The following is a 27,353-nucleotide window of genomic DNA, read 5'->3' on the forward strand; positions in this document are numbered from 1 at the left end:
CTACTAAAATCCCTCTCTCTTTTTCCAGCTCAATAGCAGACAACCCTCAGCCACATTTTAGCTCCCCAAACTTTGAGTGCTGACTTTGGTGCATGTCCTGTGGCTGGGCAGGATTTCTCCGGTACATAAAATGGACTGTGAGTACTGTTGCGCAGGAGCCAAGGGCTGCGGGAGGGAGAAAAAGCCAGTAATATTTTGCAGAGCACCCACCCGGGGCAGCAGCTCAGCAAACGTGCAACAGAGGGATCTTTACAACAAGCTCTGGAGGATTGGAGGAGCAATTTCAACTGCTGACACCTCCCCCCCCCCAAAAAAAAAAAAAGAAGGGGAGGGGGGGGAAGTGCAGGTTTAAAATACATACGCAAGATCAGGAGATTACAATGGAATAAGGGAAGATTCAGCAGTCTGCAGCCTGACAGGGAAAATATATAGGGCAGGGAGGTCTGTTCCAATATCACAAAATTGATCAGAGAGATTTAGATGCTGGTAGCATCAGTTGCTGCTCGAGGAGCGCAAAGACAAAAAGGGAGCAGCCTCTGCCACAATGCAGAGAAGCACTGAAAACAGAAAATTAAGGAAATTTGGGAGTTGATGGAAGAAATCCACCTCTGCAGATTTACCCCCCAGCTTCAGTATCAGCATGCAGAAATGAGAGCAAGGCTAGGCACAGCAGAAAAACACATTCTGCTAAAATACACAAAAACCTTCCTGCTTTTCCATTTCCCCAGAAAATGCTGAATCCCAGATTTCTGCTCATGGGGAGAAGGGGGGGGGGGGAATAAAAATAAAAAAAATAATAAACCATTCCATGGCAACATAGAGAGCTCTAACGCAGCTCTCCTCAGAGAGTTTAGTATTTTTTCAGCTGCAGAATCCACGCAGGCAGCCGGCTCCTCTATTGAAGTTTTCCCCCAGCAGAGCCACTGCAGTCGACCGGAGGCAGGCTGGGTGGTGAAGCGCTGCGGACCGCGCCGCTCCCACCCTCTTCCTTTACCTGAGCTCAAGGTTGAGGCTCTCCCTAGCCCACCAACAAAACCCACGTCGCTCTTCAAATCTACTTGGCGGCACAGCAGCTAAGCATCCCCCCGAGCATCCCCCCCTGCCCCTGGATATGCTGCACCCTACCCAGTCCCGTTTAAAAATAGACCCCTCTATTGCTTACCCTAAACAGCAAGGTTGCAACGATCCAGCTGCTGTTGAATACACCTAGTTTCTTTGAAATATAAATAAAAGCGCTCTTCCTCCTCCTCCGCTCGTGATCTTCGAGCACAGCCGGAGCCCAGCCTGCCTTCTCCTTTCATTAGCTGGACATGTGTCAGGTCCTGCACATCTGCGATTTCTCACTGCCTGGAGCCGCCTGTCCGATTCCAGGGAAACACAGATGGATCCCAGATGGGAAGGTCCTGCCAAACAGACCAGCTCTCCACCTTGCCAGAATACCCAGCTTAGAGGCACACACCCTCGGCTCCCTGCCTGCTCCCTGCCTGCGCCGCGCTGCTGCCAGGCTGCTCGCCAGCTGATGTCACCAAGCACACACCTACCAGCGCCTCGCAGCCGGGCTAACATTAACTTGTTAAATACACGTAATTTGTTTATGGCCGGCAATAACAGCGAGACGACGGCGGGGCGGCGAGAGGAAAGGAGGGCTTCGCCGACACAGGCGCTTCCACCGGAGCGACCCTCCCAAAATCAGCTTTGCCTGATGCAGTACTGGGTGTAAATCAGCCTTCGTCTTAGCCCTCAATTTTGAAATCTGGATAAGCTGTTGGGTAAACGAGCGAATTAATTTTCTGAAGGTTTCCCCATGCACGTAAATCTTCCCTGTAAACTCCTCTCCCAGCCCCAGCGCCAGAGTTTGCAGCGCTGGAAAGCTGGCATGTGTTAGCAATTAGAAGCAACAACAAGATAACAAGATACTGATGTTGCAAGGGTACCAAATGAGGACTGGAAAATTCAAAGGAAGAGCAATTAAATGTGTAACATATTACTCGGATCGAAGAGGAAGTGTTAAAGGAAAATGTAAATCCGAAACATTTTATAGGGCGAGTAAACTCAACCAGGGATCTCACAGCAGCAGGGGAGGCTCATAACAGAAACCCACTGGACACAGCTACATTTGGCCATTTTCTCCCCATTAACACACAGACGTGCCAGCTCTGCCACCTACAAACCTCTTGGTAATTTTGAATAGCTGCTCCCCGACGTGTGGTGTGAACAACAGATATTAACTGGAGGCCCCTGACTAATCCCATCAGCCCAGGACCATTCACCGCAAGCGGGGCACTGGGGAAACATGGATTTACACACAGCATTCCTCACCACGCAGACAGGCATCCCTGGCGGCCGCGGTACTGCCTCGGGGAAGGGGCAACCACCCCTCCACTTACTGCCCAAACCATCCTCCTCCATGCCATCCTCCTCCCAGCTCCCATAAAACCGCCCGAGGAGGAGAAGCGACATTTGCATTTTGCTTGCAGACAACGCACAGGCGCATTTTAAGATCTCAGGAGGGATTCGCCACGCCAGTCCATATTCCTCTGAGCCAAGAGGCTTCAGGTCTCGACGTAATCCTTTCCAAATCTTTGCAGGCAACACTAACTCTCCCTCCAGCTACTTTTTTTGAGAACCAGCGACCTACATATCTTGCCAGGACAGCAAGCTAAAAACCTGCCATTGCCCAAGCTGAGGGATGCTGGTTTTTTAAAAGCCCAGAAATCACATGAGCTGCATTCTCTGCAGTTGGTATAAGCATGGCAGGATATTTACTCACAGACAGCAAAATGCTTATTTTTATGAAATTCCCAGTGCTTTGGTAGGCTACTGCTAACTGCCAAGCCATGTCCATAAACCTCCTAGAAGTACTGCCCTCCGGCATCCCACCTAACCCTTCCCCCCCAGCTTCTCTGCCTCTTACTCCTAATTAGTTTAAGGTACCTCTGCTTCCCTTTGGGAGGGGAAAAGGCTGTAAAGTGAGGGGAAAAAAAAAATGTCCTTTAAAGGAAGCATTAAAAACCACTCTGTGAGCAGGCATGGCATGCATTCATAAAGACATGGGCCATGATCTCCTCCCACGGAAGATGGGCCCCCAGTGTAGGCAGGATGCTGGATGCTAACTGGGGGCAGGCGTTTGGGCAGGAGACTTTGAGCCGTTGTAGGAGCACATGAAGCTGCTGCAGCCTTGGCTGGGCGAGCACATCGCTCCAAGAAGGGCAGCCTGGCTGCAGGTAGATGGGGCACAGATTTGCAGCTACTCTCCCACCTCCAAACCTCAACTTAGAGAAGAAATTTCGCACTCTTCAGTTAAAAAAAACGCAAACAAAACAAGAATAACAATCAAGTATCAGCACATGGATACCTGGAGCACCCTGCCAAGCGATGCTTGGGCAGCAAAGCGCGCTGGGAACAGGCAGACACTGCAGGCAGATCTGCCAGCGCCACGTCTTTCTGTGCCCCAGTCCCTGCTGGTAAGGCACGTCAATAAAACATTTAATTTCAGAAAGTTTAGCTCGCTGGGGCTCTGACACTTCTGATGAAGGTTGCGCAAAATACTGACACTCCAATATTTCATAAACTGAGATGGAAAAATCATCTCTAAATTATACAGACAATGAAGGGAGACAAAAACCAAACAGCTCCATGAGCACCAGAATTAATAAAGTTATTTTCCTATGGACTTGAGTCTCATGATTTGCTCCCTGGCGCCTCGCACTGTGAGGTCCCCAACAGGAGCCCTCCCTGGCTGGGGTCGTGCCGACAGCAGTGGCTCTCATGTGGATTCTCTGATGTCTTATAAGGAGTGAGCTTGTGTTGCAGCTTTGCTCCCAGTGGAGATGGTACCAGGCAGATGGATGCAGCTCTATGCTTAAGGCATTAAGCATTTAGCATCAGACACCACTGTTCCCCATCCAGCCCTGTCCCAACATCACCGGAGCAGCCTGAAACCAGCCAGTGAATTCAAAAGCTGATGTTGGTCTGAGCACAAGAGAGGAGGGGGATGCTGTATGACAAATACAAGATGCTCAAGAGTATAGCCCGGGAGCTGTCAGGTCTCTGGGTCAAAATCATCAGAGAAAGCCCTCTTACAAGGTACATAGGATGGCCTGGGGTTTGGGGATTTTATTTGAAACGGGTAACTAGCATTAGATGTTCCCTCACCTTCTTTTTTTTAATCATATTTTAACCTAAGGACCTCAACAGCTTGTAAACGTTTCACTTTACATAAACAAAAGCTGTCCCCAACTATCACAACTGTGTACTAACTACCATTTGTCAATCTATGGCCAAATAAATCTTTTCTCTAGTTTTACAACCTAAAGTGGTTTGAAACATCAAAAGCTCAGGCCACTCCAAGAATTTTAAGTATAGTTACAACGGTTTGACTTTAAAAACCTTTCTGAAAATGTATTCACTCTTTGCCATGATACCCACAGGCCAGCTTCTACTAAAAACCCAACATCCTCAGGAAAGACATCCCCATTTCTGGCTTAGAGGGGCAGGAATATGCCAGACATTGTGGCTCGGTCTAGGAGTAAGGAAGATGCACGTGTGGTTTTGGGCGCTCAAGGCATAAAAACTAAAGGTGGGGTCCCTAGGGTGTTGTGAGCAGGAGCCATTGCAAAGCCTCCTTTGAAAGGCTCATGGATTGTATTTTAAAACATGACCACATGCCTAAGCTCACCCAAACCATGACGTATGCTCATGACCCTAAGCTCACCCTAGCTGGGAACACTCCCTAAACTCACTGCTGGCAGAGGCAGGGCCATGGAGCCTCAGGCAAGCCAGTCTCTCCAGCACACTGATGGGGCAGCTCCTGCAGAGCGAGGCAGGAGAAAGCATCCCACAGGCCATGCCCTGCCCAGCCTCTGCAGGGGGAAGCACAGGCAATGCACTAATGGAAGACACTGAAATACATCATCTACCAACCTCAAAAACACCTCCACATAACCAAGAGGCTAACCTGCTCCCATGCATTAAAATAAATTTTGTAACCCAGACATCAGCACGACAGTGGAAGGAAGGAGGACTGCAGGCAGCACGGGGAAAGCTGCTTTCCCCAGCTCACTGCATTAATCTGCTTCTGCTTTCTTCTCCTGGGAATGTTCCATGGAAAGAACGATGCAAACAAAGTCTGAACACTGGGAGCTATTGATACCTGCTGCTAAGTGTGGTTTCTGAGGAAAGCGAGGAAATCTGAAGAATTTTTCCAGTTTCCAGTGGAATTTTTATGCCTATCACAGTCCATTGCCACAGCAAGCACCAGAGAACTGCTTCTGATTTCTCTTCTATTTCACCCATATTTCATGACGTGCCACGGCTTTATTTTTTTGCCTGCTGTGTTCTTACCTTGGAAAGAAGCTTCTCTCGTATTCACGGCAAACCTGGAAAGCCTTTGCCTTTTTAAGCTGACTACTTTCCATCGCACAGAAAAATAAATCCAAATGCCCTAAGGCAGCCAAAGCCATTTATCAGGCTAAGTGGAAACCGTAAATTCATGCTAACTGGAATCTGATGGAAACCAATTGGGATCCTCCTCCTCCTCCAGGCTCAGGTCTGGCAGGAAAGTCAAACATTTTATTGCTTTCTTTATGCCTTACTTACAAGTCAGTGGAGCCAAGAAGGGACTGCTCCCTTTGAAGCGATGCTGGTGGGGTTACAAGGAAGGCTCACTGATTTGAGTTCAAGCTCAGCAGACAGAGGTATCGCCCCCAAACAGAGATTAGACCTCTCCATTCCCACCGAATTTATCACATTTAACAAACATCCTCTTTTCAATACATCCATTATTTAAATTAGCACATGGTAGATTATGTTAACAAACTTAATTTGTTGAGTAAATCTAAACATATTGCCTCCTTCAGGAGTGAACCTGAGCAGTTTTTGGCTTTTGTGTCATTTCAGTATTACCCAGAGAGGGGACAAAATGTATTAAAAGTTGGCCTTAACTGAGCTAGCGGCATTTATACCCAGAACAACTATGAACAGACATTGCAAAAAAACAGTGGGAGCAAAGGTGCAAAAAGGAATTAAACACAACCTAAACAAGTTACTGAAACTTTACTTCTGGTCTCTGATTTAGGGCTGGGGGTCAGGGTGATGGGACACCTAAGTAAAAGCTACATTATTCTCACTATGGGATCACATATGTACAGAAAAAACACCCAGGAACCGATGTCTTATCCAAAAAATCTCCACCAAAACAACACACCAATTCCTGAATTTAACGCCCTTGCTCTGATTAGAAATCCAAGTCTCTATAGCTGTCACGGGTATTTAAAACAAACACAGAAATATGGAAAAAATGAGTAATCGTATTTGGAGAGAGTAAAATCTAGCCTGCAGAGGATTAAGTCTGGTCCAACTGCAGCTTGACAGTATTTTCCAGATCAATAGCAGCACCATTTGATTACATAGAGTTGTTAAAATACATGCATCCACTCCCCTCCAACTGCAATTTTGGTGACTTGTCTTTAATTGCCCAGCACCCCAGGTGGAGGATCAGGAGCATTTCTGGTTACAGAAGCTGTGCTGATAGAGCTGTTTCAGGCACCTCCCTGTTACTTTAGAAAAGCCAGTTACCTGCCTAGATCTGACATTTTTGCTCAAGTCCTTACAGGGCCATCCCCTCTAGCATGTGTTTATGATGCAGACAAGCTTTGGAAGCAGAAATCCGCCCTTTTGCAGGGGAGGTGATGTACTTTGAGAGCTGTGTCCCAGCCCTACTCTGGGCTTCCAGTATTCCCCACCACCTCCCCCATAGTTTTTCAACAATTGAGAAAGCACATGTTAAAACTTATCAAAGCAGGACTTGTCAGCAGAACTTGTGTTTTTGGTCTGGTCCCAGAAAGGACAACATTTACAATCAAAAATATGAGCCATAAAATGCATGTGATGTATCCCAAGCCCCCTCCCTACAGCAGGGTCATTACGCCCCAGCTTGTTTCCTGCACCTCCCTCCACTGGTGACTGCCCTCCTGCAGGCTGTGGCTTTTTCCTTGATAAAAGAGCCCAAGATAAAGAAGGAAAAGCCATTAAGAGAAGCCTTTTTCCCCGCTTCATCCTGAGCTTCCCTCCCCTCCAGACCCTGGGACTGCCACATCTGTGAGTGCTGCTGGCTCTCTGGTCCTTGCCCAACCCTTCAAAGGAGATGGCACCTCCTCACGTTTTGGCATCAGGCAGCCACCAAAGATTTATTTTCTCCTTCATTAGTTGTCACTAACCTGGTAACCTTGACTAAAAAATATCCAAATTTCTCACCCAAACCACAGCCTCCTTTTAACACGCTAAAAAAAAAAAAAATCGTCAGTTGTTTTGTTCATTTCACCCAGTAACCCCACCAGTTCAGGATTTTAAGCAGGGCTTTCAAGCGGCATCCCAGTTTGTTGGGTTTGCAGGTTCAGCAACGAACAGGGTTCCCTCCCATCCAGCCTCATTAAAACATAATTTGTTGCTGTTGTTGTTCAAACAGGGTTTTTTTGGGGAGGGTGTGTGTGGGGTGTTTTTATTTTTCTTTGCAAAGCCCATCCTTGCCAGCTCTCTCTCCTGCTGTCGCTAGCCCTTTGGACCTAACAAATGGTGGGTTTGGGGAAAGGGGAAAAAAAAAAAAAAAAGAAACAACCCAGCGCAGCCCTTTGCGCCTGGCCCGGCATTCCAACTCTCTGCTCCCGGCTCCACCAAGTCTGATTTAGTAGCACTGCTGGGAGCTATTAGTTTACGAAAGAACCAGCACGCCCACCCAAGCGCAGACGACTGCGAGAGGCTCCTCTTACACCGCTGCCATGTGCCTTTCATTCTGCCCAGAGAAGTCGGAAAGGTTGCGGTTTCTCTAAGGGCGGGAAGCCAAGGAGAAACCAGCACGGCGGCGAGTGAGGAGAGCGCCGAGGTCAGGCTGAGAAGGGCTGGATTTCATCCACACCCCTGTGCTGCCACATGAGAAAGTATTAATTAATGGGATGCTTATTGAGAGAGTTCAGCCTCCATCCAAATCTTCCTTCTATCCTGCCTGTTGCTCCTCGTTTCCATATCCTGTAACCACTGCTTTCTTTCTGTATCCTTCCTCCCCCTTCTGCTACCACACTTTTAATGTCTTTTTTCACCTTATTGCTGCTTCCCTTCTCCACTCGCTGCTTCCACCATCTTCCAGCTTCTCACCTGCCTCCATCCCTTCCCCAATATACCTCAAGGAAGCCCCAACATCCCCAAAAGTCGATCAGCACGGTCATGCCCAACCATAAGCCCACATCATCTGCCAAGCTTGACCATCTACTGGGGGTCTGCTACTACCCAGAAATAAAGCATGCATCAGCCTCCGACGGAGGGAACCAGGCACTTACTCTCTTTGCGCTGCTGCCTCTGCCCCCAGCAAGCTGTGGGCACACTTGTCTTGGCATCAGAAGGAAGGTAAAACATACAGCTTGCTACCCGCGGCTTCATCTTGCAGTGGCATTAAAAGGCCAAGAGAGCAGCCAGGGGCTGGCAGATGCCCCCAGCTCCGGGGTCCAGCCCCACATGGGATGAGGCTTATGAGCTGCCACTGCATGAAATGCAGAAGAGCGAAGCATTAACTGTAGAAAGGGAAAATCAACAACTAGTGTGGGCTAGATCTCCTCTCAGAGGTAGCAATAACAGCAAGATTAAGTGACATGGGTGGTAACCTGCAAAGTCTTCTAATAGTTGCCTGAATCTGGCCAACTTGTTATCCAAAACTGCTTGGTTTGGATGTAGGATTGAGTTAACTCCACAAAACTGAAGTTCCGTGGTGGGAGAGGCAGGGGAGAAAGGAAAGGAGAAAACAAGCAGTGAAGCATCATTTTAGAGTCATTAGGGTTTTAAGATTCTCCAACTGGCTTTTATTAGGATTGCATCCATATTTGAGTGTCTAAAGAAGAGAGGGAAAACATAAAGGGAAAGACTGGCTTCCAGAGGTGCAGAGCAATCAGCAGGTTCCCTCCTGTGCCTCTGTGCTTCCACTGCCCCTGGGGTGCCTCGATGCAGCTCAAGGAGGACCAGGCACAGCAAAGGAGAACCTGAAATTTTATTACCTTCATCTTCCGTCGGAAACAGGGCCTATTTGCAGATTTACAACTCGTGTCAACAGGAAGTTCATGTTTACAAGGTTCCAGGAAAAAAAAAGCCAGCATTCCTGTCCTATGCAATAGCTCGGTGGGAACACTGTCTCACGTGGGAGTTCTCAGATTGGTATGCTAGACAGGAACGAGTTTTAGCCATGTAAAACATCCAGACAAAAAGATAAAGCTATGAAAAAAATTGAAGGCCAGAAGAAAAACAGTAATTCAGCAATTTGGTGGAAAATACACAGCAAGACAGCATAGCCATGTCTGGAAAAATACTTTTGTAGCATCTGGGATTCACACTTCAAAGAAACAGAAGAATTTTAAGAGGATGAAAAACTATATTCAGGCGCTAACATGAATTTTTCTCCTCTAGTCCAAATCCCTTGACACTCCTCCAAGGGTCAGCAGCCAAGCTCAGCCTACAGTCACACTGGAGCAGCCCCTTCCCTCCCAACAAGTGCACACATGGGACCACAGAGGTGTCTGGGGGTGCTGCTGGATGCACCACGACCTGCCAGGAACCACCAGGATCCATCTTTTCCCCCAAGCTCAACCCCAGATCAAGCCCCTTATTTTCTGCAGGCACCAGAGAGATCTGAGGGATGGTGAAACCACAGCCCATAACCAGAAAGTGTGGGCAGCAGCAACTCGCTTTAACCCCAACACTGGGCTGTGCCAGCAGCAGAGCAGATCTCTGGCAGTGGTGCCACCTCGAAGCCTCCCTGAAAGGGAAGCACAGAAAGCAGGTTTGCACAAAGGCTCCAGCACCCTGCACATCTCTGCAGACAGTGTTAGTGCAGCAGCTGGTATGCTGCAAATTCACACCCAAATTTCACAGCAATTTCCCCATGCAGAAAAGCGACATCGTCAGAGTAAAACTTAGAATGCTAAACCTCAGGCTGAGGACACCATTTATTGCCTTCAGCAAGCAGGAGCCCCATCCTGTGAAACCGGCACTTAAAATCTTCTCCTTCCATACAGTTATTAGAACTCCAAACCAAACAAGAAAACCCAACCCGATCTCAAAAATTACACAAAACAAGGAGACATCAGGATAGCCAAAGATCAAGCAGCCAGCATTCTAACAGGATGCCAAAGAACCATATTCAAATCAGTAAATATTTACTGAGGCCATGTAATACAGTTTAATAAATACAATTACAGAGTGCCTAGGGTGGCTTCTAATCTCCTGAGCACTTATTGGTCCCAAGGAAAATTTCTCTCTTTAAAAATGGACGTTTCCAACAGAAGAATGATCCCATCAAAAGATTCTTACAAAAACAAACTCATTCAACAAAACAAAGGTACAGAAAAATCAAGTCTCAAAAAAAAAAATAGCTTCTTCCTAGAGAACAGCTGAAGAAAACCAGGACAAAATCCACCCAATCCACCCACCCTTAAAAACCTACAGGGTTTAACATGCAGAAGCTCAAGAGCCCATAATCGCTGGAGGCATCAACTCCCTCCAACACCACCATATCTGTACACAAGACTTTCAGCCGTAGCTGCCCCCAGCACAGATTTAGGATGACCCGCCTCACTCAGAGGTGCACATCTCCCCAACTCCCTAGGCATTTGAGCTCTTTCCATATCAACCCAGCAACACTAACAACAAAATTCCTGACAGACTCAGAGAGATGGGAAGGAAACCGTCATGCAAAGTTTCCAGAACTCGTTTTTCCATCCTAAGTGCTTAGGAGGAAACACATCATTACCAAGGAGCTGCCTGCCTTGGATCCGAGCATTTTACATGCAGGTGACACCGTTCCTACACAAGGGGACAAGCCCCATCAGATCCTTTATCATTTGCATGCAGGAGAAAGGGGAAACCGCTCATGCTTTGTGCTCCTGCCAACCTCCCTGTGGCAGTGGAGTAAGCTTCATGCTCTGCCTTGTGCATGCCCAGCACCCCCTGCCTCCACCTGCTCCCACAGACCTAGCAACATGCTGAAAACCACTTGAGATGGTACAAAGAGAAGATTTTTCAATAGACTGAAAGGTGTTCGGTGAGAGCATCATATCAAATAAGTCAGAGATCTTCCACCCCACACACCAGACGTACACATTCAGCAACTGCTAAAAGCTAGAATAAGTAAAATGTCTGTATGTTGACGTTAATTAACATACATATAAAGGAAAGAGGAAGAGGCCAAGCATTACCTTCAGTCTAAAACTCAGATACAACCTGAAACTCCGACAGCTGTCAAAATCTTGCTTTTCGACACAAGTTATTAAAAAAATAGATCTCAGGAGAAAGAATAAGAAAGAAATCCCTTAATTGAAAAAACAGCATTAAAAACCTGGAGTAGAAGATGAAAAAGAGATGTTCATCAGCAAAGCTTCTCCAAAGTGGGGTTGGATTTGATGACACAGGCAGTTAAAAGGCAGCATGCTGGAAATAGTTCATTTGATTTGGCTGTGTTGCTACCGAGAAAAAAAAAAACTGAACTAGCTCAAGCATACGTTTCCTTCCCCTTCATTTCATTAATCCTACCCAGAGCCCTTTCTGAGGTGAAGCTGTGTTTATTGCAGATGATTTGCTTTGGGGTGCGCTCTGCCCAGGTGAAATAGCACGTTGTGGGGCTGTTCTTAACTCTTCCCAGCTGTGTTTTGCTGACGGTCCTGAACGTCTCCACCTGTTTCTGCAGATGGAGCAGCTGCAGTTAAAGGCAAACACCTGGCCCATGTTGTGGGGGGAGATTAGAGACACAGCAGCTCCTGCCCTACTTAAAGCCCTATCAGTATTTGGATTAAAATATTCCATATCCATGGTTAATAACCTGGCTGCTTTGAGCCCAAGTAACCTGAAATGCTGCACACTGAGTTTTGAGTTCAGCATGACTCATTTACATACAGTTAATGACCACAGTCTGCTTTCCACTGACCAGCCACCAAAAAAACCCCTGATGGTGTAGAAGAGATGAGTGACAGATGCACTACCGGTCCTACTCAGAGTTGTACACCACCATTGCATGCCATAACAACTGTCCACTTATAACCAGTTGCACCCCTTACACAACTTTGGGTTGCACCAACCCAACCAGGGATGCTGGCGGGACTCAAGAGCGTCAAAGAGATGGGGAGGAAGGCAGAGCACGTTTGCTTTTAGCTGCTCAAGTGTGACCTGATGCTCCAAGCTATAGCATGAGTACTTTGAATTTTACTTCTCTGTAGATCTAGAAAAACAGATGACAAATATATGTGCTCTAGGGAATGTCATTATGAGCAGAGCAAGAGAAGCACTGAAACAGTTTTCTGAGGGATTTTTACAGCAGCCATTTCAAACAACACCTCTCCAAGTTAATACTACAGTCTGAACAGGCTTCTAGACCAAGAGTTCATTCTTCTTGGAGACTTCTTACAGCTAAACAGCAGTGTAATACATCTACCTGATTAGCACTGCCGCTTCAGCATTTCTTTTCACCATCTTCCGGCAAGTCCTTGTTCAGTGATGACAATATTTATACTAGGAACACAAGGATATGCAACTATGTGACTATAAACTGTAGAGACAGCCAGTGCATTTAACAAAAAGCGAACAAAACCACTTCCCAATAGACTCCAAATGTCTGCACACTATAGCATCACTAAAAGAAGCTATTGGTTACTCAGCAGTGATTTGTAGATGACTTGAACATAATTCATGTTATGACTGTATGCAGTCATACAGGGGAAAAAAAATCCCTGAGATGTAATAAACTTTTGGAAGAAAGGAGATAATTTGAGGGAAAAAAATAGATCTTGCAAAGCCAAACTGACAGGAATTAGTTCAAGAAAGCCTGTGGGGTCAACTTGTATTGACTATAGAAGATTCTTGTGCAAATTAAAAGGTCTTCCTGCCTGCTTGTTTCAGCAGATGGAAAAAGCTGCAAATTCACCTCCTAAGGTTTGCACCAACGACAGATGCTGTTTAACACCAGACGGAGTCTTGGAGATTGGATGTTTGAATGATAAGAAGAGCTGGAGGTGCAGTCCACTAAAATTCTTCCATGTGTTCAAGAGTCAAGTCCAATCAAACCGATGTTTGTAGAAGTTCCTCTTGGGTCCTGTTTCCAAGCACCTGCATCCCTGTGTCTCCTGGATACTCAGTCTCCCACTTGCTTCGGCTGTTTCACAGCACTATGAAAATGGAGTGTGGCTGTCCTCTTGACCCATGCAGAACAGCTAATCCCAGAGGGATAATCCTGCTTTAATGAGGAAACAATAGGACCTTTGATAAAGCATATAAATTTTATAAAAGCCCTACTAAAACATTCCTTAGTCTCTGAGACTGGATGACGGTCCTCTAAAATGAATTTTGTATGCGCCTGTCTCAAGCTGTGTAACGTAACACGAGGCAGGGAAAGCAGACTGCTCTTTCTTGTTTGCAAGACACCGTAAAATCTGTAACAGCACTGGAGGCAAATTTCCCATGCCTATTGACATCTGCGTGCCACCCCTTCAACAAAATGCCTCATCCTCTGCCTGCTGGAGGAGCCAGAAGACACCACAATCTCCAGTTCATCCAACTTCATTTCTCCGACTCCTGGCAAACCTCCTGCATGCCAAAAATGGGACTAGCCACGGTAGAGCTGACCTGTCCCCAAGAAAGTGAACCAAAACCACCTGCTGATTTCATACAGACCAGCAGCTGTGAGATGGCAGAAACTTTGTCAAAGCCAACCTGGGCTGCAGCTGAGCAGGTGACCTCCAAGCTGAACCTTCAAGCCTCTGCAAAACTGAGTATTGGTGCTAGGTTTTGCATTAAAGCATTAGATTTGAAAACAGTTCCTCATTACTACTTAGGGGTAGAAATCCACTTTATGCTCATTGTACAGAAATCCTCAGATACTTGTCTTCTGACCTCATGAGACCTTGCTCTGGCACCAGAGAAGAACCCAATGAATTGACATTTCAACACTCTCTTTTACTCTTAAGTATAAACACGCAACTGCTGAGAAAAAACAGCAATGCTCTGACCTGACACAACCAGTCGTGTCGAGGGATAATTCCTGTGCTGTATCAGTGACTGGAATTACCAGAGCTTTGCCAACAGCTTAATGAGATGGAAACTCACGCTCTCACTGCCAGAATTTGTTTGTTGGGGTATAAACTATTTGGATGCCCTGAATATTTTGCTTCTGTGTTATAAAACAGGTGTGATGAGGTGCATCTCCACTCACATCGCCGCCACTCAGAGAAGTACAGCCATTTGGACAGTACTGTTGGTGACAGATTTAAATTCCTGGCCTGCTGCATGTACGCAGGCAGATCTGTTCATTGGCTCATCCTCACCTTGGTAGTTCCTGCTGATCTACAGACTCACCCCGTGTTGGAGAAGCAGAGTCAGCAGAGAGAAGGCTACTGCATGTGGGCACCTGAACAAGCCCACACATGCCACCGCATCCTGTCCCATCTGGGTTTTTTTTTCTTCTCTTTGGGGCTGTCTGGAGAACTGGCGTCACCCTGACCTTCAGACTGGGAGGACCAGCAATGGCTGTAGAAATCTTGGACAGAGGAGCCAAAAAAGCAAGTTGCTGTAAAATTCTGGCAAAGAAGTCTTTATGCAGGGCACAGTTGGGTGTTGGTCCGTTTGGTGAGGCACCTAGGTACTGCTGCAGCCCAGCAGCACAGCACAGGTACGTGTCCCTCTGGTGGCTCTTTCTAACAGGGCTCACTGAACATAGGAAATATTCCTGAAACAACATCAGGCTTTCACCAACTGGGGCTTTCAGAGCCTGGATGGTGGCTGGGTCACATCTGCCCAGAGTCTAACTGAAGCAGGACTGGCTCTGTGCGGTGCTGCCAGGTTCTCCAGGGCTTCCTGGGCCACCTTACACCAAGAGCACCGAAAGGACAGTAAAAGTGCTGGTGGGAACTGAGGCAGTCCTTATCGACACACACAAAAGGGAAAGCCAAGACCCTATGCCAGCAGGGTATCTCCATGATACCATTTGAGACCAAAGGCAAGAACTTCTGCATGGACCAGAACCCGGTCTCTGACCATCAGAAAAGTCATCAGTAGTGACAGAGGGTCACGGAAAACAGGAGATGTGGTAAACTGTGTTCAGGGGTAGCGACTGAGTCTACAAATGTTATTTTTGCAAGCATATTTTAGCATAAAAATATAACAAATTTTATTCCATTAGCTTTATATCAAACTTAGCTTTCTTAATTAGAGGTACAGAGCTCAAGGGAAACTGCTGTAATTATTAAATGGGAAATAAAACTTGATGAACACAGTAGCTGCAGTGACTGAAGACTTAACATTTAAATAGAACTGGTAGCAGACAAATCAAGAAACATCTAAAAATTACCTGCTCAACAGTTTGTGTACTCTGACAGTTGTTTACCCATTCATATGCACAAAGAAGTTTTATTTTTTCTCTTGCTAAAATCAATTCTACACAGGGGGGGAAAGAAAAAAAAAAAAAGGTTTGTTCAATAAGCCAAGTATATTCAAGAAGAAAAAGGATGGACAAGTGCCCATGAACATTTCTGGAGTACTGCAGTGCAAAACCGGTGCAAGACCAAGTGGGTATTGTCAGATACAGGTGGCAAGGATGGCAGTGCTAAAATCAAAGTGGGTGCAGGTCGCCTCTGCTGCTCCCTTTGCAAGATCCTCATCCACTTGCTTTCCAGAAGAGGGGTATCTGCTGCTGTCCAAGATTCTTCCTAAGGAGATTCCATCAAATTGAGTTCCAGGTGCTCAGCAGACCTAGATACAGGGGGCAGACCATATTTCCACAGAAAAAAATCATCCTCTGGGGGAAAAAAAAGGGATCAACCAGTATATTTTGAAACGTGGAGACTTGCTAAGAGTTGTAATCTGTAGCCAGAGCTTTTGCAGCAGAGGAGTAAATGAACTGCAGTAAATGGATGCAGACGATGCACCAAAAATTAAATTTTGCATGATGCTGACTTGCAGTCCCTGTTACCCCATGGTCAGATATACAAGCTCTACGAACAAGCCACTGCCTGCATCCAAACTCTCACCCCTCCTTGCTGTGTACACCTTTATAGCTGAGGGGCAGCTGGAGAAATGGATACACGGATGACAGCAGCACCAGGTTAAGGATCTCCTCCTGACTCTGTGCTTCTCCCTCCCACACCCTGAATGATTTCACCTCCGTGAAGACCCCTGGGATGCTCTCCCAGATCCGCTAAACTAGTTTCTTTGTGGTTGCCATAAATTTGATGTATTTTATTTTTCTGGAAACCATCCTCCAGATTGCTGCCTTTTCTCTCCATCTCTAAGCAAATCTCATGGCAAAAAAATTTGGTCCCGGGAAGCGGATGGCTCCGCAATGAGGACATCAAGTTTAATACAACTTTCATCTATGAAGAGGGAGGAAGAAGAGAGCAGAGAATGCACAGAAGCCTGGGTGCATCAACTTGTACACACACCCAACCAAGGCTCAAGGCTGCTACAGCCTCAAGTATGTGCCCAGGCTCAAACAGGAGGTAGGTGTTTAGGCTGACACAAGTAATCTCAAGCTAGGCTTGAAGGTTTCTCAGTGCTGCCTGATCTGTGATGGTTTAGGAGTGGGAACGCATCTCTGAAAGAACATTCTCGAAGATGACAGAGTTTCTCAGCACAACATAAAGTACGGCTTGTATCGTTACTCACCAAGGGAAGGTGATCCATTAGCATCTGTAGTGTGAAGAGGGAAGCAAACAGCAGAAGGAAAGCAAAGCGCTAGAAAGAATTTCTGGCTAGAATTTGCTGCTTTAAATCTTTGCGTGAACACGGGCTGTGTGCTGCAGAACACCACGCTCACATTGCGAAAGCAAAATGGGCACAAGGCTTCCATCCAACTCGGATTTAATGGCAGAGAAGATAGATCTGCTCATTGAGAAAAATCCCAATTGTTGATTTCTATTTTGTCTGGCGATGGAGCACAGTATTCCTCCTTCCTTCCTGCCAAAAGTGGTGGAAGTATGATGTACTTTCAAGTAATTACAGGAGCTCATCCCAGAAATGGCTGCATTTCAAACTAAGCAGGAGATGCACAGTGGGGAGTGGCTCCCTGATGAATGTTTAACCTGCCTTCAGACCTTGGGATGAAAAGATGCTCTCCAAAACAAACCATTGCTGTTTGCTTCCAATACCTGTCCAATTCGTCTCCCTTTTCCCTGCCTAACCCTGATAGCACCTCCATGCATGCTACGGCTGGCAAATCCAGGGCAGCACGGCCCCAGTGTGGCAGCTGTGGGCAGGAGCTCTCTTCCTACAGAGATGCTCGGCTTCATACAGGCTTTTTTTGTGGAACCGATGTGTCTCTAACTCTTCAGGAAAACTGACTAACATTTGGCCGTGCCAACCCTGTACCCTCCTAAACACACAGCCTGGGTTTTACAGTACACTTGGAAGTGTTCAGTATTCTGATTATTGGTAGAACAGCCACAATTATCCAAATAAAACTATTACTATATTGGGCCTTAGATCATAAATAGAACTTAATGGATTTTATTACATCCCAGGAAGCAAAAGCTACAGAAGGAAAAGTATTGCTAAGAGTGCATTGCTACTACCTATCAATTTCTCCTAAACACTCAGCACTTAAGAAATATCCAAAGAAACACACTGCTCCCACAGCCTAACTATGTCAAATTCCCCTCTGAGCTCTTCCCTTTTAGCCAACTCGCATGGTACGGTTTAGCAGCTGAAAATTAAAGGGTCACAATATTGAGCCTTCAGGTATCAAGTTCACAATGGAAACAGCAGCTGACACAGAAAGGGCGCTGCTGAGCGCGGCAGTAATAATTCTGCTGCCTCGGAGCTGGAAGCAGCTCCCTAACACAAAATTTGTTATTTAACTCAGTGAGAAATGAAAGCAAATGCCATAGCCATGGATTTATTCCTTACACAGCCTCTTTCAAATCATACTCCAAAACCAGAACCGCGCTAGCAGTGAGAGTTTTTAACTCAGGCTACAGTATCCTCTTTAATCCAAGTAATTCCCTTTCAGGTGCCAGTGAATGCAGTGATGGCCTAAGTGAGGGCTGCTTAGCCTTCAAGCCCATGCAAGCCCTTCTGCTGGAGCACAACCTCCAGAAATCTTCACAGGAGACCACACAGCAACTAGATGCCTGGGATCCAACAGCAAGCAACGGCAGATCTGAGATGACCAACAGCCACCGACTTCACAGAGAAGGGCAGGAACAAGGAGGACTTCTGCAGGGCCACGGGAAGCCAGCCAGATACGCCTGCTTCCCGTTTGCCCCTCCTCACATCATCCAGGAAAAGCCATCTCGCCACCCCCGGGGACTCCCCACCTGGCCCCGCTCCGCAGTGACAGCCCAGGCCTGCTGTTATCTCCCAAACAGATGCATTTATTCTCTTGAGAGCCTCCCACGTCTTATCTAGCTGGCAGTTTCCAAACGTCGATCACCAAGTCCAGCTAAAACCACTTTAAGCTCTTTTAGGCAACTATTCTTGAAAGCGTTTCGGCTGGGGAGCGTGGAGGGCAGAGTGGCAGCCCCATGGCAGGGTCCCCCACTCGCCATCCTGCTGGGATGGGTATGGAAAGCACCTCCCGCACCCCGCTCCGGTGCCGCTGTAAACAGGACCTGGCACTGGAATGGATGTACAGTTTACAAAGATCCCTTGCTTCAAGCAAATTTGCCTCTCAACACATGGCCAAACTCTCACGCAATAAATTAACTATTTGGCAGCCACCGAACTAGCGCTGGAGCCAAACCAATTAGGGTTTAATGTGATCCCAATTTCCTATTTCTGAGACGGGGGTCAGGGACGTGGCGGGGGAGAGAAGGGGGAAGAGGAGGGAGGGAGAGGGAAGTAAATCCCCTCTGGTTTATAAATCCTTGCCAATCATCCCAGATAAACCTGTCACCCACAGCTCTAAATCTGTATTTGCACTTGCGTGCTCCAAGGGACGCTATGGGAAAAGGCGCATTGGATGCAGCCAGCCTGACTCCCAACATGTGTTTTCCATACTTGGGAAATTCAATCATTTAAAAAATATTTACCAAGCTTTGTCTTTAATTAGAAAAACATGACGACGGATAAGGCGAGTTATTGTTTCTAAGCTAGAAATGTCAGAGATCCTAATGATGTCAGAAGATAAACCCCATTACCGACCCACATACACGCTGCCAGGGCGGCAAATGTTTCGAAGGTTTTTTTCATCTCCCCTCAAAGTTCAGTGCTTTACAGTCACAATTTATCACCGGCTGCTTGGCCCCCACCAAACCTAATCAGGGAGCAGGAGGAGGGAAGACTCCTGCCTGCGGATCTGCTAGACAGGGTGTTTTAATGCTAAAGAGCTTGCACAGTGGGGGAGGAACATGGGAGCCATTTGACTTCTTTGTGTTTTAACATCCTGACTACAGTACCTCCCCTGCACATGCAATTACCTGCCATCACCTAAGATAAGCAAATTAATCTCATCTGCACCTGGAAATGCCACAGGCTGAGATATCCCCATCCTTTAAAAGTGTTAAATTACGTTTCTGCTTAATCAAGACCCACCAAAATGTTTGCTCCCAAGAATATAGGCTCAAAATATTGTATCCCACAATCCTCACTTAAGAAAAGAAAGCTGACCGGGCTCCAAGCAGACAACCACGAGTGTGACCATAGATGTACCCCCCACTACAGCCCCTCTTCCATCTCTGTTTGTTCAAGCGCCTCCAGCCAGATGCAGAGAGCCTCCACAGGCAGGATGCACCACAACTTCGAAGTATAAAGAAAATATTTGTTGGCTAACAGACACAACAGATAGCTGGGATGTAATGAGTTATTAGTCTAAGCATCTGTGTGCTCACCACTCCTGATAAGGATTCTGAAGAGTCTTTGACAGCCAGGCAGGCACCAGGGACGGTCCCTGGATCTCCCCAGCGCTGCTGAGCTGCTGTCTGCCACCAGCCCGGTGCCACCAGTGCCAGCAACTGCTCGACCCCAGCCATCCCTCGCCAGTCCCTGGCCAGAACAGCCTACTTCCACATACACCAACCATGTACAGCCTTCCTGTTCTGTTGCCTTTCGGAATTTATACCTCCTTTTTCTCCTCCTGTCGCCTCCTGTCAGAAATGGCATGATAAAATGCACACAAAAGCCAGGTGGGAGCTTTCCAGGTGATATATTTGGAGGAACTTGCTGCTACAGCAACTAGGTGCACTATTAGGAAGTGACAGACCAACTCCCAAGAGATCATGAGGATTAAAAACTATGAATATATTTAGTTCAGGGAGAAGGTGGTATTGATTCTAACAAACTGGTGTGACTATTGAGACCACTCTGAGAAAAGCAGCAGCAATTCTTCAAGCATTCACTAAGTATTTGTCCAACTATTTTATGACATCCACAGGAAAAAATGGCTAAAGCTACACTTTCCATTCAAAACCATACCTGTAATGAGGGAATTCCACAATATTTCAAAAGCTTCAAAGTGTCACCTATGGATCCAAAGTCAAGACAACAGCATACAATTAATCTTCTGAAAATACCCTTGGAACCCAAGGTTGAGGGCTATTACCAACTACCGTCTTAAATACCAACATAAATCTACAGGAGAAAATCCCTGCTTGAATCGTCTGATCCTTTAAATTATACCATGACTGCAGAGCATATCTGAGGAAAACATATGTGCGGATTTTGACCTCAAAGTCCAATTGCCAGGTAAGTTACTACCTGCAGAAGTTCTCTCTAGAAGAGCATGAAATGGAGTAAAGAATGTTTTAGCTGAGCTGTAAGGTCAGGATTGATCAACCAGGAGTGCACAAATACAGCCAAAACTATGTCCCTGACACCTTCATAGCTGAATCAAACATGGGTGTGCACACGTGGGATGTGGCAGGGAGAGATGGGAAGGTGACAGGGACACAGGAGAAGTTTTCTGCACCAGACTCTAGCTGGACAAGTGCCTTCAGGAAGGTGGTTTTCAGTCTGGAAGAGTACCTGTCTGGGTAGAAGCACTGCCTCCAGGACTTTCCACATCAGAGGGAGGACCTTTGTGAGTTTTACAGCCACCTCCTCCTTCCAAAATCAAAGAGTTTACCTCTGATTCTTGCCAGCAAAAGGGAAACTCGAGCAGTCCTCCTCCCCTCTCCCGTCATTTATGGCAACATCTGGAGGTAACAGCAAAGCCTTGGCAGCTCAGGCTGATGGAAACCGTACTCAGCTCACTACTGCACTCCAGTCCTGCTTTTAAGATAGTCAACTACATGGGATATTCCTGAAGTACAGGCTCTTTTCTACCCTCAGACAAGCTGCAAATCAAAAACCTCTTTTTCTTTCCTCTGACTGCCTAATAAAGTGTTTATTTCACTCCCCTGAACACTGGTGCAAGGAAAGAGTAACACCTTAAGCTTTTTATTTTACAGCATATGGAAATTAAGATTAAGTCCCTGGAAGATCTATTTTAATTTCTGCCCATTGGAAATGAACATGCTTTTGTTACTTGCTTATGAGAGTCAGTATGCGCCTTAAACTAATACGGAACATCCCAAAGTTTCAAAGCAGTCCCGCATCTCTTCTTTCTTTCTGGATCATTAGCTTCACGCTGAGCACTGAAGCACTTCTCTGCAATACATACCCAAAGAAATCAAGCAGCCTCCAGACACTGCCAGTAACTATATTTATAATATAGCAGAAATCACTGGGCTGATAACCAAGGCAATGTATGTAATCTGTGCTTATAAAAATTATGAGTCTACAGCTGATTATTCACCTTCTTGAGACCAAAGATGAAATCCAACAGTGTTCTTGGGCAGACACTGGGCCTGAAAACTAAGCGATGCTTGCGCTAGTGTTCAGCCTGTTTAATAACTGGCACTAACAGGACATCGTTACCTGCTGTATCTATAAAGCTGCTGAAGGCTATAACACTTATTTATGTGCTCATCCTTATAAAACAGCTGTATGGTCCACCAGGGTTATCATTAGCACTTCACCAGTGGATGCTGAGCCACAGGTACATTAAAGGTGTGTAAGAAATGATGCTTTAGCTGTTGCTGAGTCACCTGAAGCATCCCCAGTGCTTGTCACCCTCTCTTGCCAGGGACTACAGCCATACTGTACCTGCTGGCATGAGGTCAATGCAATCTGCTTCCTGACTCAGTTCTGTCAACGGGACCCAGATGAAAAAACCTAATCTCAGACATGGTCTAATACTGCAAAACTGAGCAGCTGCACGTACATTTATATGTTCCTGCCACAACCCAGAAAAACATTCAAACAACTTGCCCAAGGTTGCAGAAAGCGTCACAGCTCAGAGAGGAACTGGTTTCACATACCCACCCTGCAGCTATGACTTTAGGCACAAGATCGATGTCTCTCTTAGCTTCAATTATTTTTAAGCAGGATTTCAAAGGCCTGTCTCTCCTCCCAGTGCTCAGTCTAAGAGAAACAGGGAATCTGACCAGACTCTGCATACACCATCAAAGTGCACCATGAGCAGACAGACTGGGTGGGATTTGTTTCATCTAACTCCTTGTTGCCAAACCCAGGACTTCCCTTGTAGTCAATGAAAAAGCCCAGGCACCTCCAGCATGTAATTCGTCTCATCCAGAGAGAGGTGTCCAAGACTGGTGAGATGAATCATGCTCAGTTTCTCTGCTAGGACTGCAAAGGAAGCTTGGAGAAAATCAGGCACAGTGGGCTGACTTCTGAACAGCAAGGTTAAAGCAGATGATCTCACTCGAGACCTTCTCTGGGGCTTTTTCTTCCAAGGCAGACAAAATGAAGAGCCCTCCCTGGCAGCAAGGTTAGGAGCCCATCAACCAGGTACCAGGGTTCTGCAAACCCATGGGGATGTTAACGGGGCTCGCTCACTGCTGTGCCCTCCTCCCGCTGCTGCTGCCTAGGCCACTGGCTCTTTCAAGCCTGTGTGCTTTGACAGGCTAATATTTGTAACTGCGAATAACAAACTCACTCTGAACATCTCCACACATTTTGCACTAAGCAGTATGATAAAGTATTCACCCACCCTCCGCAATTTCTGTCACTTGGTAATTCCTTCTCCTCTCGGGAATGCAGCCTTCGGGGTGGTTTCCACATTAGCATCACCATCTATCTTGACATTGTTTCCCTATGAGCAATCACACTTCATGTTAAAATTCCCTCATTTCCTCTGAGCTTTAGGATGTACTTTTAACTGCTTTTCGCCCTTCACTAAACTGTGACTTATCAACTGAGTAGCCTCGAGGCTGTGATCCAGGCCGTGGGTAAATGGCCCATCCAGGCCACATCCACTACCCACCGACATCCCACCGACCTCGTGGCTCTGTCCCGCACCTCGCTCCGGTGCCCAGGACGGCTCACAGTACATTCCCGACTCCGCACAAACAAATGCTGCGCACACAAGCACAGATGAGAAAAGCGATCAGGAGGTTAATACGGTGAGAGGCACAGGCTAACTAAGCAACTACCCTGCTCCTCAGCAGCGGCAACGCACTTCCCTGCTCTTCTGCCGGCCTCACGGCTTTCAGAGAGTGCAGCTTCTGGAAACAAACCTCCTGTTTTGAGAAATTAATGAGAACAGAGCTCAGTTATTCATCTTCCCAGCCCCACGTTGCAGAGGATGCTGCCACACCAGGCTTCTCGTACACGCTCGGTCGCTACCCGCCTGAGCGCGGCTCTGGCCCTGCCCACCCCACCGGCCTGCTCCCGGCCCAGCGGCGGGGACCGGGGGGCTGCGGGGGGACCGGGGGCTGCGGGAGCAGCCCTGCCCCGCGCCGGGGCACGGAACCCCATCCAGCCTGGAACCGAAAACCAAACCCCGCGGGGCTGCTGCTGGGCTGGTTTTGCAGGTGGGGGCCCCCCAAGGCGTCTCCCGGCACTCGAGGGCAGCGAGCCGCCTGCTGAGCGATACGCACCAACCACACACCTAGATCAGACATTTTTCTGTACCAGCGTGTGCGGCTGGAAGGGCCGAGCAGGGCGCAGCACCCCCCCTGCACCCCCCGGCCGGGGGCGCTGAGCCCGGCGGCGGGGCCGGCACCAGCGCGGCCCCCCGCTCCCCCGCCTCCGGCCGCGCCGCCCCCCGCCGCCCGGCCAGGCCGAGGCGTCCCCCCGCCGCCACCCGGCCGCGGCCCCGCTAGGCCCTTCGCCCCGTCCCAGCGGCGCCGAAGCGGGTCGGCGCCTCGCCCCACCGCGCCGCGGCTCTTACACTGGCAGCCGCCCGGGATCCCCACCATCGCCCGGCTCCTCGGCGCCTCCTCCCGCTCCCCGCCGCGGCCCCACCGGCCCGGCCCGGCCCGGCCCTTCGCCGTGACGCTGCCGGGGGCGCGGCCTACCCGGCCCGCCCCGGCAAGGCCGCGGGAGGCCCGGCCTGCTGCGGGTTAGCGGGGCGGGTCGCACCGGCTGGATCAGAGGCGACGCTTTATGTATGAATTTAATTAATGAATTTTATCCTAATTGTGGCTTGTGGCCTCCCCGAAACCATCTCATCGTCGTCCGCCCTTTGCGCTGCGGCCTCCGCACTAACCCAGAGGCGTTACAATAGCCGCGGCCCCGGTGCTGGGCTGCAGCCGCGGGTGCTGTAACCCAAGGGTCTGAGCTGCCTCCCGGCCCGGCCCGCAGCCCGAGTGCAGCCCCACGCCTCGAGCGGTGGTTTCGGTTCGGCGGCCGGGTTGGCCCGGAGGGACATCAGGTCCTGGAGATGATGATTCAAGAGTTGCAGGACAAGTGGGATGAAGAATCATGAAGTGGTTTGGCTTGGAAGGACATCATCTAGTCAAGAGGACAGGGACATCTACTCCAATCTACTCTCAATCTACTCTCAGTCTACTCCAGGGACATATTTCACGAGATGGGGTTGCTCAAAGGCTCATCCAACCTTCACACCCCAATGATGGGGCATCCACAACTTCTCTGGGCAACCAGTGTCTCGCCACCTTCATCATAAAAACTTTCTTCCTTATATCCAGTCTCAGCTGACCCCGTTTAAAACCACTGCCTTTTGTTCTGTCGCTACAAGCCTTGGTTAAAAGTCTCTCTCCATCTTTCTTCGAAGTCTTTACCTATTGAAAGGCTGCAATAAGGAAGAGTGGGACTTTTCCCAAGCACCAGCTAACTCTGTGGTCCTTCTTCTGTGGAAAGGGGGACCTGAAAACCACAGTCACAGAATCATTCAGGTTGGAAAAGACCCTTGGGATCATCAAGTCCAACCATCAGCCCGACTCTACAAAGTTTTCCCCTACCCCACATCCCCCCACAGTTCATCCAAACCACCCTTAAACACCCCCAGGGATGGGGACTCCCCCCTCCCTGGGCAGCCTATTCCACTCTCTGACCACTCTTTCTGTGAAAATCTTTTCCTCATGTCCAGTCTGACCCTCCCCTGTTGCAGTTTAAAGCTGTTCCCTCTTGTTCTGTCACTAATCAGCTGTGAGAAGAGACCAGTACCAACCTCTCTACAATGTCCTTTCAGGGAGCTGCAGAGAGTGATGAGGTCTCCCCTCAGCCTTGCTACAAGCTCTTAGGGTTAAGTGTGACTTTGTTGGCCAGGGAGCTTTGTGTGTCAGGAGATCTCCCATGGGCTGCTGCCTTTCCACAAATACCCCCGGGAATCTGGCCACAGGAAAACACATTTAGATTTACAGGGAAAAAAAGGCAGAAATTAAGTCAAATATCCATGTCAGAGCTGAGACGGGAGTGTTTTGACTCTGAAAAAGTCCAAAGCTTGAGTGCCATTTACCTCTGGTAGGTACCTCAAAGCCCAGAAATGCTGGAGTTTGTGATCATGAGAGTTTCACCGCCCGGGGTTTGTCGAGGATGAAGTCTCATGCTGAAGTCTGACTGGCATCTGAAAACGAAGCACAACCTTGCTTCCCTCCTGGTGGGATTTGCCATGATATGTGTTCTCTAGGGAAACTGCAAGCAGACCAGCTGGATCAGGGACTTCCTCAAAGACTTGAAAGTAGCTGTAGGAGGAAGATCATGTGTCTGAAAATGGGGTTATAGCCAGGGTTTCTGTTCTCAGTAATAGAATATATATGTGGTTGCGGAAGCAGGGCCAGGACCCAGTCTCCTGTCCTTGTGTCCTGGTTTTGGCTGGGAGCGAGTTAATTTTTCTTCTTAGTAGCTAGAATAAGTGCTGTGTTTTGGATTCAGTATGGGATTTGGTACGAGAAGAATGTTGATAATATAGTGATGGTTTTAGTTGTTGCTAAGAAATCAAGGACTTTTCAACTTTCTATGTCCTGCCAGTGTGCAGGTGCACAAGAAGTTGGGAGGGAGCACAACCGGAGCAACAGACCCAATTTGGCCATTAGAATATTCCATATCATACAAAGTCATGCTCAGTATATAGATGAGGGTTGGCTGGGAAGCTCTCTTTCTCTATTCAGGGATTGCAGTTTGGGGATTTCCTCTCCTCTGGGATCTCTAGCTGGGATCAGGCTGGGCAGGTGGTGAGCAAAGTGCACACAAGTCAGCGTTGCCGTTTCCCAGTAGGACCATGCTCCCAGCAAACTGGGCTTGAACTCACACAGCTCTGGGCTGGTGACTGCTGGCCAGCAGCCTGTTGAAAGCCCAGCTACGAGTAAGCTTGGCAGTGGTTAGCTCTGGACGCTCAGGGAGCCACGGGCTCATTTTGAGTTTGCTGGCCAGCAACAGGCATCTCTTGCGCCCAGACGTTCCATGATGGAGCAGATCCAAGCTTGCGCTAAAATGACAGGAGCATCCATCTGGTCCCATCGTCCTTGTTTTAACTTTGTGGCTTTGCTTCCTTCCCTTGCGAGGCACCAGCATTCCCCTGGACCAGCCTGTCCGCCTGAGCCTGCATCCCCTGTGAGGCTCTTATCTTATACCGCGCTGGCTGCAGCTTGGCTCTGGTCTGTGTTTACCACCACTTATTTCAGTGTCATCTACAGCCTCACTGTGGCCAAATTTACACTGCTGAAGCAGAAAGGGTTGTTGTGTGGAGTGCTGATAAGGGCTTTGTTTTAATTTAGCTGGTCTTGAAAGCCTGTGAAGCCCCTAGGAGAGCAGCAGGCTGGGCTGCATTAGAGGCTTCACCATTGTGATGGAAGCAGCCCCCCAAGCCACCTGGCCGTGCTCCCCAGCTGCAGCCTGGCACCTCCCCAAGGCTCACCCACGCTGGAGCCATCCATGTGCCCGAGCATGGAGGAGGACATGGGAACTGCTGTGCTGACAGCATGGGGCCGGTGCTGCCCTGCTCTGTGTCCTGTCCCTCCTGGGCACCACGACCTTGGGGGGACGTGCCCTGGTGTGAAATGTCACTGCTGGGAATGGGGAGGAGGCGGGGAGGGCTGGGACTGCATAGCAGAGCACTGAAATGTGCTGGGGAAAGCTTTGAAGGAGGAGCTAATGTG

At 48.1% G+C, this 27,353-nt stretch overlaps 1 protein-coding gene across 5 annotated transcripts in view; it reads right to left on the reverse strand.

Moving 5' to 3' along the window:
* The window catches only part of CBFA2T2 (CBFA2/RUNX1 partner transcriptional co-repressor 2), a 66,073-nt gene extending 41,793 nt beyond the window's left edge, over positions 1-24,280 (reverse strand). For 3 of the 5 annotated variants that reach the window (XM_074919852.1, XM_074919853.1, XM_074919851.1), the window contains exon 1: positions 24,185-24,280. In XM_074919852.1, the coding sequence (XP_074775953.1) occupies positions 24,185-24,212 (28 nt within the window). In that variant the 5' untranslated portion in view covers positions 24,213-24,280. Of the gene's footprint in view, positions 1-1,162; positions 1,266-23,444; positions 23,487-24,184 lie in introns of those variants that run through there. The other 2 variants (XM_074919855.1, XM_074919854.1) reach the window with 2 other exon arrangements.
* Between the last annotated feature and the right edge of the window lie 3,073 nt (positions 24,281-27,353).

The sequence above is a fragment of the Athene noctua genome, chromosome 16 (assembly GCF_965140245.1).
Source record: "Athene noctua chromosome 16, bAthNoc1.hap1.1, whole genome shotgun sequence".
Classification (NCBI taxonomy): domain Eukaryota; kingdom Metazoa; phylum Chordata; class Aves; order Strigiformes; family Strigidae; genus Athene; species Athene noctua.